This window comes from Doryrhamphus excisus, linkage group LG11 (assembly GCF_037039965.1).
Source record: "Doryrhamphus excisus strain RoL-2023G ecotype Guam linkage group LG11, RoL_Dexc_Guam_v1.1, whole genome shotgun sequence".
In the NCBI taxonomy this organism is placed as follows: Eukaryota; Metazoa; Chordata; class Actinopteri; order Syngnathiformes; family Syngnathidae; genus Doryrhamphus; species Doryrhamphus excisus.
Genome location: NC_136367.1, coordinates 19802511 through 19816173, shown reverse-complemented (window position 1 = coordinate 19816173; position 13663 = coordinate 19802511). Strand labels below are relative to the sequence as shown.

The following is a 13663-nucleotide window of genomic DNA, read 5'->3' as shown; positions in this document are numbered from 1 at the left end:
AGCCGAAATTAGGATACGGATCAAAAGATCCGTTGTGGCAACCCCGAAAAAAAAATGATGCACATGCGCACAAAACAAACATGCGTTTGGATTTGTGCTCTACTTTTTTGTGCTACCGGACTCAACATTTGCATCACCAGATTATTTTGCGAGGGACATAAAGAAGCTGCACGGTGGTGGAGTGGTTAGCGCGCAGACCTCACAACACCCTCGGCCATCTCTGTGTGGAGTTTGCATGTTCTCCGGTTTCCTAGGTTAATTGGCGTTAATTAGGTATGAATGTGAGTGTGAATGGTTGTTTGTCTATATGTGCCCTGTGATTGGCTGGCTGGCCACCAGTCCAGGGTGTACCCCGCCTCTCGCCCGAAGACAGCTGGGATAGGCTCCAGCACCTCCTGCGACCTTCGTGAGGATAAGCGGTAGAAAATGAATGAATGAATAAAGAAGGAAGAGGGTGAAAACTTCCTGGGGAACTTCCTGCGACATGTGGGTGCGGCATTCCTAACGTCACATCAGTGATTAGTGATTCCATGTAATCAATGCAAATTTCACAGTTCTCGTAGTTCTCAGTCAGCGAAGCGTTGCAGCTCTTCCAGGCTGCACCAAAGCGTGACCTTCCATTTATTTAAGTCCAGCTCGACATGTCAACTATGACTTAATGCAAATCATTTCCCGTCAGAGCGCCTTGCGGGAACGCCGTGATCATTCACTGCGGCTAATGATCCGTGTGACAAGATGAGTCACTGGTACAGTTCTGTATAGCTAAAATCAATATCAATTACACCTGTATTGAAGAGTTGTCTCAACTATAGGTCCGTGTCTCGCTTATTTATTTCTTTTCTTCCATGCGTCAGCCCATCTCTGTGTTTACTGAAAGTGCCACAATGGCAAAATCCTCAGTATGCTTACTCTAATTGGCCTTTAACCTTGATGTTGGCAACTGTACAATGTAACAGAATGAGCCTTTTGTTATAATCCCGCTTTAAGCAGACAGGTGAGAGGCTGCGTTGTCATAGCGTTGAGCTCTGCAGGTTCCAGCGTCTCGGGTCTATACCACACAGTCAGGCTTGATTTATGCCCCTGACAGACACAATGTGGAACCGTAGGAGGGGGCAGCCATTCAATTTATCTCAGACCTCCAGTACAATTCCGGGATTTTAAAGTATTCAAGAGCAGAGATCGACATCTGAAGTTGGCGCCACCCTTTGTCACGGCTCAAAGGATACGGTGACCTCGTCCATTTCTGCGTCTCGCCTCCGGCATTGTTGGAAACACTGACGTTTTGATACAATTATGATTAGAAACATCTCCTGCAGGTCGGTCGATGGCTGTCTGTCAGGGTTGGAAAGAGTAACACAGACACATCTCACCTTATCTGTGCGGCAAATAGAATGACACACATTCCCAACAAGGTTTTTTTTTTTTTTTTTTTTCCCTATTCCTGTCGCGCTGGTGCTTTACATTTAGATAACCGGTGTTTTGGAAAGGAGAATGGTTGGTGGCGTTGCGAGTAGAGCAAGCTGTGTGTAAGCGCACTGATGCAAGAATCATTGTGTCGGCGCCTTTAGCTGAGACTAATTAGTCGGTGAACTCACCTATAAGCTTCTGACGATCTTGCTTCCTGTGGTGTCATGGCTGAGTAATTCCACTGATGGAATCTTAACCTCTATTTTCACAAGCCTGGGTTAATTAAGTAGACACGTTCGCGAGCCTGCACTCCGAGGCCAAAGTGTCAGCCAGCCGTGGCAAAACCGAGCCACTAAGAATCCAAAAACAGTCCTGCTTTCAACTTCCCGATCTGTGATTTCGCATATTGGTTGCATCTTGAATGCTTTTGACTACACTGCTGGTCTTTGATTGGATTGGTCGGTTGTTTTTTTTTTTTTTTCTACAGAAAGTCAGTAAACACTCGGTTTCATGTGCTCTGGTTTTCATATGATTCGGTTTTTGAATTATCACAAAAAATTACCAAAAATTGAGCCTTGAACAGACGAGTACACCCAATAGAGTGCCCAAACGGTGCATCCACATATTGAATGGATAGTGACAATATTAGAGTTAGGACACTATGGATAGATGCCGGTCAGGGGGGAATCTTTAGGCATTTTTATTATATATGTGTGTGTGTTTTATATATTCATAGAACACTCGCAAAATGATAAACACGCATCTGTCTCCTTCCTTTCCTTAATAAGCACAGTGCGCCATCCGCTAATGAGGTGTTCAAGAGCACTGTGTAATTGAGTGTTAGATGAACTGTGCTTTTTTTAAAAGTGAATGCAGCTGCAAGATAAAGAATGTGAGAAACACGATTGAATTCGAGAAGGGAGTCGTAGCGTAACTTTTTGGCAGCAGTGATTCAAAAAGTCGCCCAATGACGGTCAATTCAATGGCCCAATGAAAAAACACAACTTCCTAACTTTCTTAAAACAAAACAAAAAACACGACAATCAGTCTAGGACGTTTTGTCAACCTATTTCATTCATCATTTTATATGTTTTTTGCTTTGTGTTTGGCGTATAAAATGTATTTTGTCTTCATATTTTTTAGTGTCTGGAAAGGATAAATGGTTTTATTTCATTTGAACATGCATCAGATTACAATTGAATGCATCACATAATCAGTTCACAGTTCTACATGTCCAAAAGGAGTAGGAAGAAGCAAAGCTTATTAAATCCTACCCCTCCATCTGGTACTTTTACAATCAGTAAATGTTACATTTGTTCACTTCCTGCTTTCCTAATATAATTTAAGGGCTTTTTTGTTTTGGGGGGGGATTTAATGGGATTTACATTATTTCTTATGGGAAAAATGTATTCGTTTTTTTATGTTTTGGTTTTTGTCTTACCTCTTGGAACGGATTAACGCCGAAAAAAGAGGTTCCACTGTATTTGAACAACCTCAGAGGGCTCTCCGCTCAAGGCTGTCGGCACACGAAATTCAAGCCTTTTTGGGATTCACTGGAATTGCGACCATTTCTTTTCACCGCGCAGAAATTGCATTGAAGAGATCAAAGACATAATATGTCAAGTGTACCATCAAATCAAGAGTTTCAAGTACCTTCTTTTCGACAGAAAAGGCGCGGCTGCATCTGTTAACATCTGAAAGAGAATTTACTGAAATAACAGAAACAGGCTTTTAAATTGGGAGTCGCCCTTTTCCTGTGATTTCCACTTCACAGTCGCCATGATAATGGCCGCTGTGTGGCTGATGTTATTTGTCTCTTTCATCTTGTCACATCGCAAGGTGGATCAACACCGCACAGCCACGGTCCTCAGAGGCTTTATAATACACACCTGCGTTTTTCATTAGGCCGTGCCACCCTGTTTAAAACCACCGCTTTCTCACAGAGGCAATATTCCTGTGCGGGACGGGGATGAAAGGAGAGGCACTTCACTTCACTTCATCTCACCTGTGAATTATTGATACCTGCCCCTTTGCTAGCATCTCCCTGGATGCAGGTAGGAAATGTCTCCTCGACGGCAAAGACATGTTGTCCGAAGCAGGGAAGAGAGAATGAAATGCGGGCGAGCCCCCATCTCTTATTCACCACAGGCGTGCCGTGACTGACTTCGACTTTACTTGACCTCGACTGCTCTTCCATTACGTTCAGGCTAAAATAACGAACACTTACCCAGACAAACGGCCGCTGAAGCGTACCCGTATATTAGAAAAAAGGACGACAATGCAGAGAAAAGCGAAGAATGGGCTTGAGATTGACCTCTGTATGATCCATTGTGCTTGTATGCGCGGCCACTTGTTCAGCCTGCGCCCATCCTCTACAAGATGCATGATGTGCAAGTCACGTGGTAACTGTTTTGTCCCTGAGCGTTAAGACAGTTGTGGATTATCGAGCTTTTGTGCACAGACGCAAGGCATTCAGTTCCATTGAAATATTGCCGTGAGCATTTGGACTAATTTGATTTAGGTCCTTAGGAAATTGCTGCTTGATGACATATGCGCGGCGCACCCTTAGTCCAGTCCCAGGATCAACAGTAGCTTCATACATACGTCAAATAACTCGCCTAGTCCCGTCCGACGTTTGACTTCCGGCACAGCAATCCGGGAATTGGCGATTCTCAGTTACTGCTGTTATGTCCTTGGGCAAAGACACTTCACCCACATTGCACCCGGCGTCGCCCACACATGGATGCTTCACTGACCGAGATGTTGACCTACGCCCCAGATCCAGTCCCCGGGCGCCAGACAACGGCTATACATTACTCCACAAGAGGAGAGGTTAAATGCAGAGAAACATTTTGCTGTACATTGGACATGTGACAAAGTAAACATCTTCCTCCTTGATTCGATGAAGAACTTTTGCATGATAATGAAAATTACGCTGAATTAAGACTCGGCCACAATTTAATGTTTGGTTTCCGTATCCATGAAGACGACCTTTCTTTTTAAAGTAAATCTTTCATTCAAATGAACCTCAAGCAAAAGACAAATCAAAGGTTATGTTATCTGATCTCTTTCTGTGAAGTTGTGGCGGAGGCTACGCTGCTGGATGTTCAGGCAGGCGATGGTCTTTGTGTTGCTGATGGCATGGGCAGAGTGCTAGGTATAGGTCAGTGCTATACAGTGCCGCATATTAAGCATCCATAGCTTCTGGAGAACATTCAAACAATTTTGCCTTGTTTTTTGGGGAGGGTTGAATTCCACCCGCAGTGGAAATGGGTCCACAACACAAATGCAGCACATGCAGACACATCGAGTACTGGTAAATGGTGCTCTTGACAAGACCAAAGTTATTTGTATGTGTTGTCGCTGTGTATGTAGTTTTTTATTGTCATTTATACAGTGGTACCTTGGCATAAGTGTCACAACTAACGAGTGTGTTGTAGACACAAAAGCATCTCGATTTTTTTTGCTTTGAACAAATTTGGGTTACAAGCTGCTACTTACTGGCAGGCAGTGCCGAAGACTGAAGGTGAGTTCAAGGGCTGCCAAACAAAGTAGGACATCTCACCGCTTGTATTAAACGTGCAAAAAATGTAAGATTTATAACTGTGTATTATTTTTTTGAATAAAATAATCACCCATATTTCCATAATTTATATCCCTCTTCATTACATCACAATTTATTGAACTAGTAGTAACATTTGTTGAAGTACAAATGAAGTACAAATGTTAAAAGTAAAAAAAAAAACCTTAAACTGTATTATGGAAAGCAGGAAGTGAACAAATGTAACAGTTACTGATTGTAAAAGTACCAGATGGAGGGGTAGGATTTAATAAGCTTTGTTTCTTCCGACTCCTTTTGGACATGTGGAACTGTGAACTGATTATGTGATGCATTCAATTGTAATGTGATGCATGTTCAAATGAAATAAAACCATTACCATTACCAAATGTGTCCAGGCAGGTCCACCATTATAGCAATCACACCATCACGTAGGTGACCGGGGCTGACCGTGGCAATGACCGAGAGATGATTAATCTCATTAAAATACTGTGTATCACCAATTAGTTGTACTTATGGGTATGCCTCCATGGAAGCGTAATAGCACATGCTCATTTTAAGTGTCCGGGTTTTCTGGGTCAATACGTATCACATTAATTACATACATGTAGCTAGGTTCTCCCATATATGAATATTAGATCATTAAAATCCTGCTTATGGCAGCATGGTGAAACGGTGGCGAGCATGTCTGTCTCATAGTTAGGAGATCTTTGTGCAAATCCGTGTTGGAACATCACAGTGTGCAGTTTGCATGTTCCTCGTGATTGCATGGCTTTTCTCAGGTCACTCTGGTTTGCTCCTACATCCCTCAAAACATGTTAGGTTAATTGGAGACACTATATTGTTCGTAGGTGTGAATGTGAGTGGAAATGGGACAGGCTCCAGCTCGCCCGTGACCGGAATGAGGACAAGCGCTAAAGAAAATAGATGGATGGAAAATCCTGTTTGATTTCCCACAGTACTTTGTTTTTAAGGGCGCTTTTTTTTCATTTTGTGCCTCTTATTAAGAAAATGTCAAGTTTTTTTTCAGCCTTTTTGACCTTTGTGGAAGCACTTGTGGTCATTGTATAAAGGGCATGGAGCCGCTAGTCCCCTTTCTCTTAAAGTCATGTGTTGCATTATTTACTAAAAAAAAAGACCTATTTCTCATTTTGTCATTTGCAAAAAAAAGCATAACTTAATTAGAACCATGTTATATTTTCCAAAAGGATGTATTCTTACACACAACATTTATTAAAAGCCTCTTCCGTGCAGAGATTTGGCGACAGGTTCTTGCAGACGAGCGACAATTGCTTTCAACACCATAGGGCGGTGTTAAACTTCACACATGCTCTGCCTTGCCTCCGATAGTATCATCATGTCAACTTCCGACCCCGCATTTTGCATTGGTGTTTTTCACACTGAACAGAAAAAGAGAGGCAAATTCCATTACACTATATACGGTACATTATGTAGTATTCCTGCACTGTTTTTTTAACACATCATTCCTATATTTTGACCACAGAGTTTCCATTCTGGACAATGGCAACCTTCGCATATGGAACATAACCAAATCAGATGGCGGCCCGTACACGTGCATGGCAAGGAACCAGTTTGGTGTGGCCACCAGCACAGGAAGCATCACAGTGAAAGGTAATTCCTGTTTTCCTTTTCCTGACGATTTAGCGACATAATTGATATATTTAGGTTGCTCATTTAAGTGTTTCATGAATGTATTCGGGCTGCACGGTTCTGGAGTGGTTAGCACGCAGGCCTCACAGCTAGGAGACCCGAGTTCAATTCCACCCTCGGGTTTGCATGTTCTTCTCCGGGTTTCTCCGGGTACCCCGGTTTCCTCCCACATTCCCAAAACATGCTAGGTTAATTGTCGATATGTGCCCTGTGATTGGCTGGCGACCAGTCCCGCCTCTCGCCCGAAGCAAAACCTATGGTGTCCTGCCCCATTGCTCAGGTTATTTTTCCCTATTAATATGAAAATTGAAAATGCAAAATATAGAAAAAAAATCCATACCAGGAACATTGCTAAAACATTTTATGCCGGTTGCACGGCGTTCAAGTGGTTAGCGCACAGACCTCACAGCTAGGAGACCCGAGTTCAATACCATCCTCGGCCATCTCTGTGTGGAGTTTGCATGTTCTTCCCGTTTTCTCCAGGTACTCCGGTTTCCTCCCACATTCCAAAAACATGCTAAGCTAATTAGCGACTCCAAATTGTCCATTGGTATAAATGTGAGTGTGAATGGTTGTTTGTCTATATGTGCCCTGTGATTGGCTGGCCACCAGTCCAGGGTGTACCCCGCCTCGAAGACAGCTGGGATAGGCTCCAGCACCCCCGCGACCCTTGTGAGGATAAGCGGTAGAAAATGAATGAATGTATTCGGTAATTAAATACAAAAATGCACGTCTGGAAGATGTAAAAACCCCTCCGTAATGCAACCCAGCCTCCATCACTTCCTGCTTGAACCCCCGCCATTCAACTATTCTGTGTCGTTTTAGTCTTGAAATGTGAAAATGTGAACAGCATCAATACAAAAAAGACACCAGCAGTGACACATTTCCTTCCTTCCTTCCTTCCTTCCTTTCCTAAGTCCTAAAGAGCAGCGTTGTTGTTACAAGCGAGGCTGCCCGGTCACCGTGTGTGTTTAGAGAGGTGTTGAAATCACTCTACACCCTCCCTCGCTGACTCTAGTATCATCAGAGGATAGTCTGTGTAGAAAACGACCTCATGTTGTTAGATCATCTGCAGTGGGGATTGCATTTCTGCTCTGGTGCTGTGACTTATTATACTTCATTAAAAATGAATGTGAGCTGGGTATAAAGTGCTTTGGATAGAGCGCCTCCAGTCTGTGCTGATTTTCTGTTCTATTTCCATTGGGAATACAGTAGCGTTATCACCTGCTCGGGTTTGTGGGGGTCTTGCTGACATTGTTATCGAACTATGTCCTCACCGTGACCCGCTTTTCACTCAGGTTGCCTCCTTAATTTGTTATTGTTTCTTGTTCTGCTTCGACCTTCGTTGCCAGCCTTCTTGTATGGATTTATAGGATTCCTCATCTTCCAATGCTGGCCTCAGGGAGTCCATTTTTGCCTCATATTTCATATCGCTATTGATGTGCATCTATATGGGGATCTAATTATTTGCCAAACCAGAATACAGTATATCCTGCAATTGGGCATTCAAATGTGGCCAAGATCGTGCTCTTGTTTTGCTCTTTTGTTTTTCACACTCTACGGGCGAAAATACACTCAGTATTGCTTTTGTCTAATAGGAATCGTACACGGTCATCCGACATTTATCACGAGTAAGTGCTTCCTGGCCTGACTGTGATAAGTTTGATTCTTAATACAGTCTTATTAGATCCATTTACTGTAGACATGAAATAACACCCCTATTGCCACCTTTACGATCATATTGCATAATATAGTAGACATGATAAGAGATATTAAGAGATAATAAATCACGTTAGGGAAAATGACTTGTTGTATGTGTCGAATGTGAGTAGATTGCAAGGTCGGCCGGCTATCTTTTGTTACACCGCATTGTGCAACTACAAGATATCTGCAGGGACACAAGATGGCCGCCACTTTAAGCATAGCCAGCTAACAAGCTAGCCTTCAATTTATTTATTCCAAACTTAAAAAAGGGTTTGATACTAAGTGGGGGAAGAAGGACAATGTAAGTAGCCAAAAACATACCACTTCCACACAGAATGAGAGGAGAAGTCTTTTTTTTTTTTACCATGTCATGTCTATGACTGACCATCATTTCAAGCTACTGTTCCGACTCTGCATCCATGGCTGACTCCATGCAGTGCAGGTTAAGGTAATGTAATGTAAGGCAATGTTACTGACGCCTAGTGACCAGTCACAAATCAGCAACCATTTATTAACAAATTTTGGATTAAGCACCATAGAGTGAGGCAGTGAGAGCATGCAAACGCCACACAGTTTGCAACTATGAAAAATGCAAATATAAATATGAAAAATCTAAATATGAATATAAATGATATGTATTTGTATGTGTGAACAGCTCGAAATGAACTGAAATTTTAAATCATGAGCTTTTAATCACACTTTGACTGAGTTATTACTTGTTAATTATGCTAAAAACATAATAAATTCCATACATTTATTACCACCAATAACGTGCCCTAATAAATATGACTTTCTCCTTTATTACATCCTGTTAATACTTTGCTCTAAAATGCGATTTGTAGGTCATTCAATTCATTGAACACAAGCCGTGATGATTATGTATTATTAATATTATTATGATATGATATTTACAAGGATACACCTGTTATGGCCTAATTATGAGGAAATTGAGGCCCAACCCTGTCGTATGTACATTCCCTAAATCAAGTCTTCTCTGTCTCCTCTGTTGAATTATGAAAGACAGATGTCATATATTATGAATGCTCGGAAGTCAGCAGTAGTCGGGAATGTGGAGGAGAGCGTTGAGAGCACAACGCTGCTTCCTCTTCCCCGACATTTACAACTCTCCTTTATCCAAGGCAACGTGCGTTGTTCTGTTTATTCCGAGACGTATAAGTAAAATTGTAAAATCGTATCTTTGTATCGTACTCATCGGTATGTATCTCACACAATCTTAACCATTTTGAAAGTAATGAAATGATATGGTCACCCCCTCACACACACACCCCCCCCCCCCCGTCAATCAGAGGAATGTGGAAAGCTGATGTGAGAGCGGCTGATTGCGGAGTCGGTGATTTTTCAATCAAGGCGCTCGCTTATGTGTTCTCACCTCAGAGCGACGCCGCCGTTATGTGCATTGCCTTATGAGGCAGTCTGAGTTTATTTGACACCCTCGCTCCCTTTTCATCATCATCAAATGTTGCAGCAGTTTTGTGCGGGTGGTGTACAAATATTCCCCAATATGATTATGTGCCTCTCTGTCACATTTCATATTGTTTGGCAAATGGGATGGGGTAATTTACATGCATTATATGAGTGAGGATTGGAAACCTATTTAGCGGAGGACAAACGTGTGTTTCGGGAGCAGCTCTTATGGGAGGTGACAGTATTATATTCAAATTGACTTTGTTAATATGAATGCTGAAAAATACCTGTCAGGAAGCATTCAGGATCTCCGGGCATAAACGAGGCACCTCGAAAACAGCTAAGGGAGAAGCGTCACAACCGATGAGCCTCGTTAATGTCCATATTATGACAACACCGGGGGGGATATTAGCGGATTAATTGGATTCATTTATACATAGATGCGTTTGCTGAATTTTGATTGTGCCAAGTCGGAGCTGTTGCAATGGTCACCGACATTCTGGGTCACACTGGATTCACGTCTTTGTACACTTTTCTAGCCTGGAGGCAATCTTTGTTACATAATACATCCTTGAAACTCTTTAAAAAAAAAAAAAAAAGCACGAGGAGAATATGTTGAGGTCACGGTAGACTGGTAGACTGGTGGAGCGAGAAAGTTTCGGGTTTGTTTCTACGCCAGCTCAGGCCTTTCTGTGCCGACGACTGACTACTAAACATGAACAGTCGACATTCACTCATCGTGGGATTTATTTGCTATTCATTTTGCCCTTACTTGAACTGTATTTTATTTACTCTAATATAGTAGGTCAGTTTATTTACTCCACAAAGGACCTGAATTATTCATACAGTGTCAAATATGTACATAAGTTCATCTTAATAAGTTGAATATTGGATTTTAATTTGTCAAGGTGGAACCCGGTTCATCCTTAACCAGAATTAAGGCCGAGCCTGAAGGTGCCGATGTCGAAACCATCCTCCATTGATAATCCATTAATAAATATAATCCATTTATAATGCAATGGTCAAACACAAAGGAAAATACTGAATGGAATACAAAGTTCTGCGTGGTTCTCACATACGTATAGCTGTGGACCAAAATTCCCAAAACTAGGAATCAATTGTATAAATATTTTCCATGTAGTATTTTGAGGAAATAGACAGACACTAGGCAGCACGGTGGTCGAGTGGTTAACGCGCAGACCTCACAGCTAGGAGACCAGGGTTCAATTCCACCCACGGCCATCTCTGTGTGGAGTTTGCATGCGTGGGTTTTCTCCGGGTACTCCGGTTTCCTCCCACATTCCAAAAGCATGCTAGGTTAATTAGCGACTTCAAATTGTCCATAGGTATGAATGTGAGTGTGAATGGTTGTTTGTCTATATGTGCCCTGTGATTGGCTGGCGACCCCGCCTCTCACCTGAAGACAGCTGGGATAGGCTCCAGCATCCCTGCGACCCTCGTGAGGAAAAGCAGTAGAAAACGAATGAATGAATGGACAGGCACTGCACCGGCAACCAGTACTGGTTCTGGGGCTGACATCTGGTAGAAAAACCTGATCCATCCTGGTTCCCAGTGCACACATGTTGAATGAGAGCCTGAGGATAGTGCCCGTTGACTGCCGCAGCATCTGCTCATGATGGCTCACTAGTTCGCCTCTGACTCCGTGGGGTCCGTGTTCCTGGTCGGATAGTTATGTGACTTTTTGGTGTTGGTTTAGGCCTCACAGGCAGAGACTTCAAATTAAAAGAATGTAATAAAGGACACACACAGAGCCAAGAAAAAACAGTGCAAACAAACAAAAGGGAGGCAAGGCAGTCCAGGATAATATTAATAGACGGCTTACTAAAGGCAACATGGCCAAAAAAAAAAAAAAAAACAGGGGAAAAAAATTCAGCTAACGTGGCAAAAAAAACGACCCGAGTAACGAGGCACTCCGGGAAGACGCTAGCAGGTGTTAAACGCATTCGGTAGGACAGGAACTAGCAACTGTAATCAGTCAGCTGGGAAAGAGCTGCTGATGAAGGGAAGTCCAATACGAGATACAGGAAACGTGAACGCCACTCCACATAACAAAAGATACCATCCGGCGTCTTCTTGCCGTCTTTGCGCTTAAAAGCTGCACTGATTTCTGATGACGAAGTTCCCGACTGAGACTGCTACCCCCCGCGGAAAAAAAAATGGATGGACCCTGAAACGTTGAAATGATGAATTTGGCGATATGCGGCATTTACTGAAAAGATTAAGCAAATCAATAATAAGTGGATATAAATAATGAAGTATTTAAGTTTCTAATTAAATACTGATTATTATCATATTGTATTTACTGAAGAGACTAAGAAAGCCAGTAATGAATGGATATAATTAAGTCTTTAAGTCTAATTAAATACTGATTATTATCTCCTATTTGGTGATTGTTCAACAAATAATCCAAAGTTATCTCCAAGAATATAGAAATTTTGGCAAAAGGATAATAACATTTAGTTTTCGCCCTCTGTTATGAAGGACTATTCATGCAAATGAGGACTCTGGCATAAAGATAAGTACTTTGTACCATGTCTAATCCATTTTTAGCATTGTTTTCCTTTGCTGGTTGACAATACATAAGAGAAGTTTTTATTTATTTATATTTTTAATTATTATACTGATTATAATCCCTCAAGGGAAATGTTTATTTGGAAAAACAATGCAGTGACTGTTAACGATTGAAAATAGAACAGCAACATACTACAATGACTACGACGCTCACACAGCGGCCGGCGCAGTCAGTCATCCGCGCAGGTTAATGTTGCTGTCCTTTCATGTGTCCAGTCAGAGGACAGCAAGGCATTAGACATCACAGAAATCAGTCACATTTTGCCTAAAATCCCAACGCACGGCTGAGTAACCAAGGTTTTTTTTCCCGTATAATCTGTCACAAGTGATGGCAGAGGGCGGTAACAAGGAAACTCATTCGCATCATCTCTGTCACAATGAAACCCCGCAGGCGCTTTGGGATCAGGCTGTACAAACAGCGAGGGGAGCAGTTCATTTTGGAGAAGAAGAAGCAACCCCACAGGAGAGAGAAAAAAGGCAAATAAAGGTTTATAGCGCATTACCATGCTGCGTAGGTAGAGGAGGGAAATATTCCTGACAATAAATCCTCCATGAAGCTCCACCACTAGCTTTTTTTGTGTGTTGGGCTGCCAGCTGTAGTTGCCAAAAAAAAAAACCAAAGTTGACTTTGACCAAAACTGTTGGAGTGTGAAGCCAGTGTGTTTCTATATTGGCTGCGGTGTAGGCGGGGGTTCTGTACCGTGCCCTTCGAGATTTCATCTACAGGCGGACCTTGCTTTCCAGTTACGACTACTCATGAATGATAATTAGCGGACCGAAACGAGGGAATTATGACATAAATCCGATAGCGACGATAACAACCGATGGATACTCCGAGCATGTGGCTGAAGACGGCGCACCTTGCTGGGGCATGTCCGGTGACTACTCCTGCTCGATACTCCGGTTCTCCTGACCTCCATCGCGGTAACCCAGCTGCTGGGAGCATGTGTCCGAATATAGTGCACCTTGCTGGGCCACAGCAGGTGGATCCCTCTGCTCTAAACTCTGGTTCTCCTCATAGTCGTGATATGGTCGTAGTAATGCAATGATATTTGATCAACAGGTTGAATCCAAATTTTTTTGTGTTCTGTTTTGAAAGTAGGTATAAAAACGTACCATATCGGTTACCATTCAGTCCCATAAATTACTAATGTTAGTAACGGAAGAGAGACCTATTAACCCTTAGATGCATAAGTGGGTAAAAAAAATGACCCAGTCAATGTTGTTTGTTTCCGTGAAATATCTTTGTAATGTTTTTTATCATTTCATATTCCAGGTATTCCTCAAAAAATTTATATCATGCCA

The 13663-nt window shown here is 42.3% G+C and overlaps 1 protein-coding gene across 2 annotated transcripts in view; it reads left to right on the top strand.

Moving 5' to 3' along the window:
- LOC131107250 (contactin-4-like) overlaps positions 1-13663 on the top strand; it is a 101594-nt gene that overhangs the window by 73867 nt on the left and 14064 nt on the right. For both annotated transcript variants that reach the window (XM_058057228.2, XM_058057146.2), the window contains exon 12: positions 6471-6598. In XM_058057228.2, coding sequence (XP_057913211.2) covers positions 6471-6598 — 128 coding nt within the window. The remainder of the gene's footprint in view (positions 1-6470; positions 6599-13663) is intronic.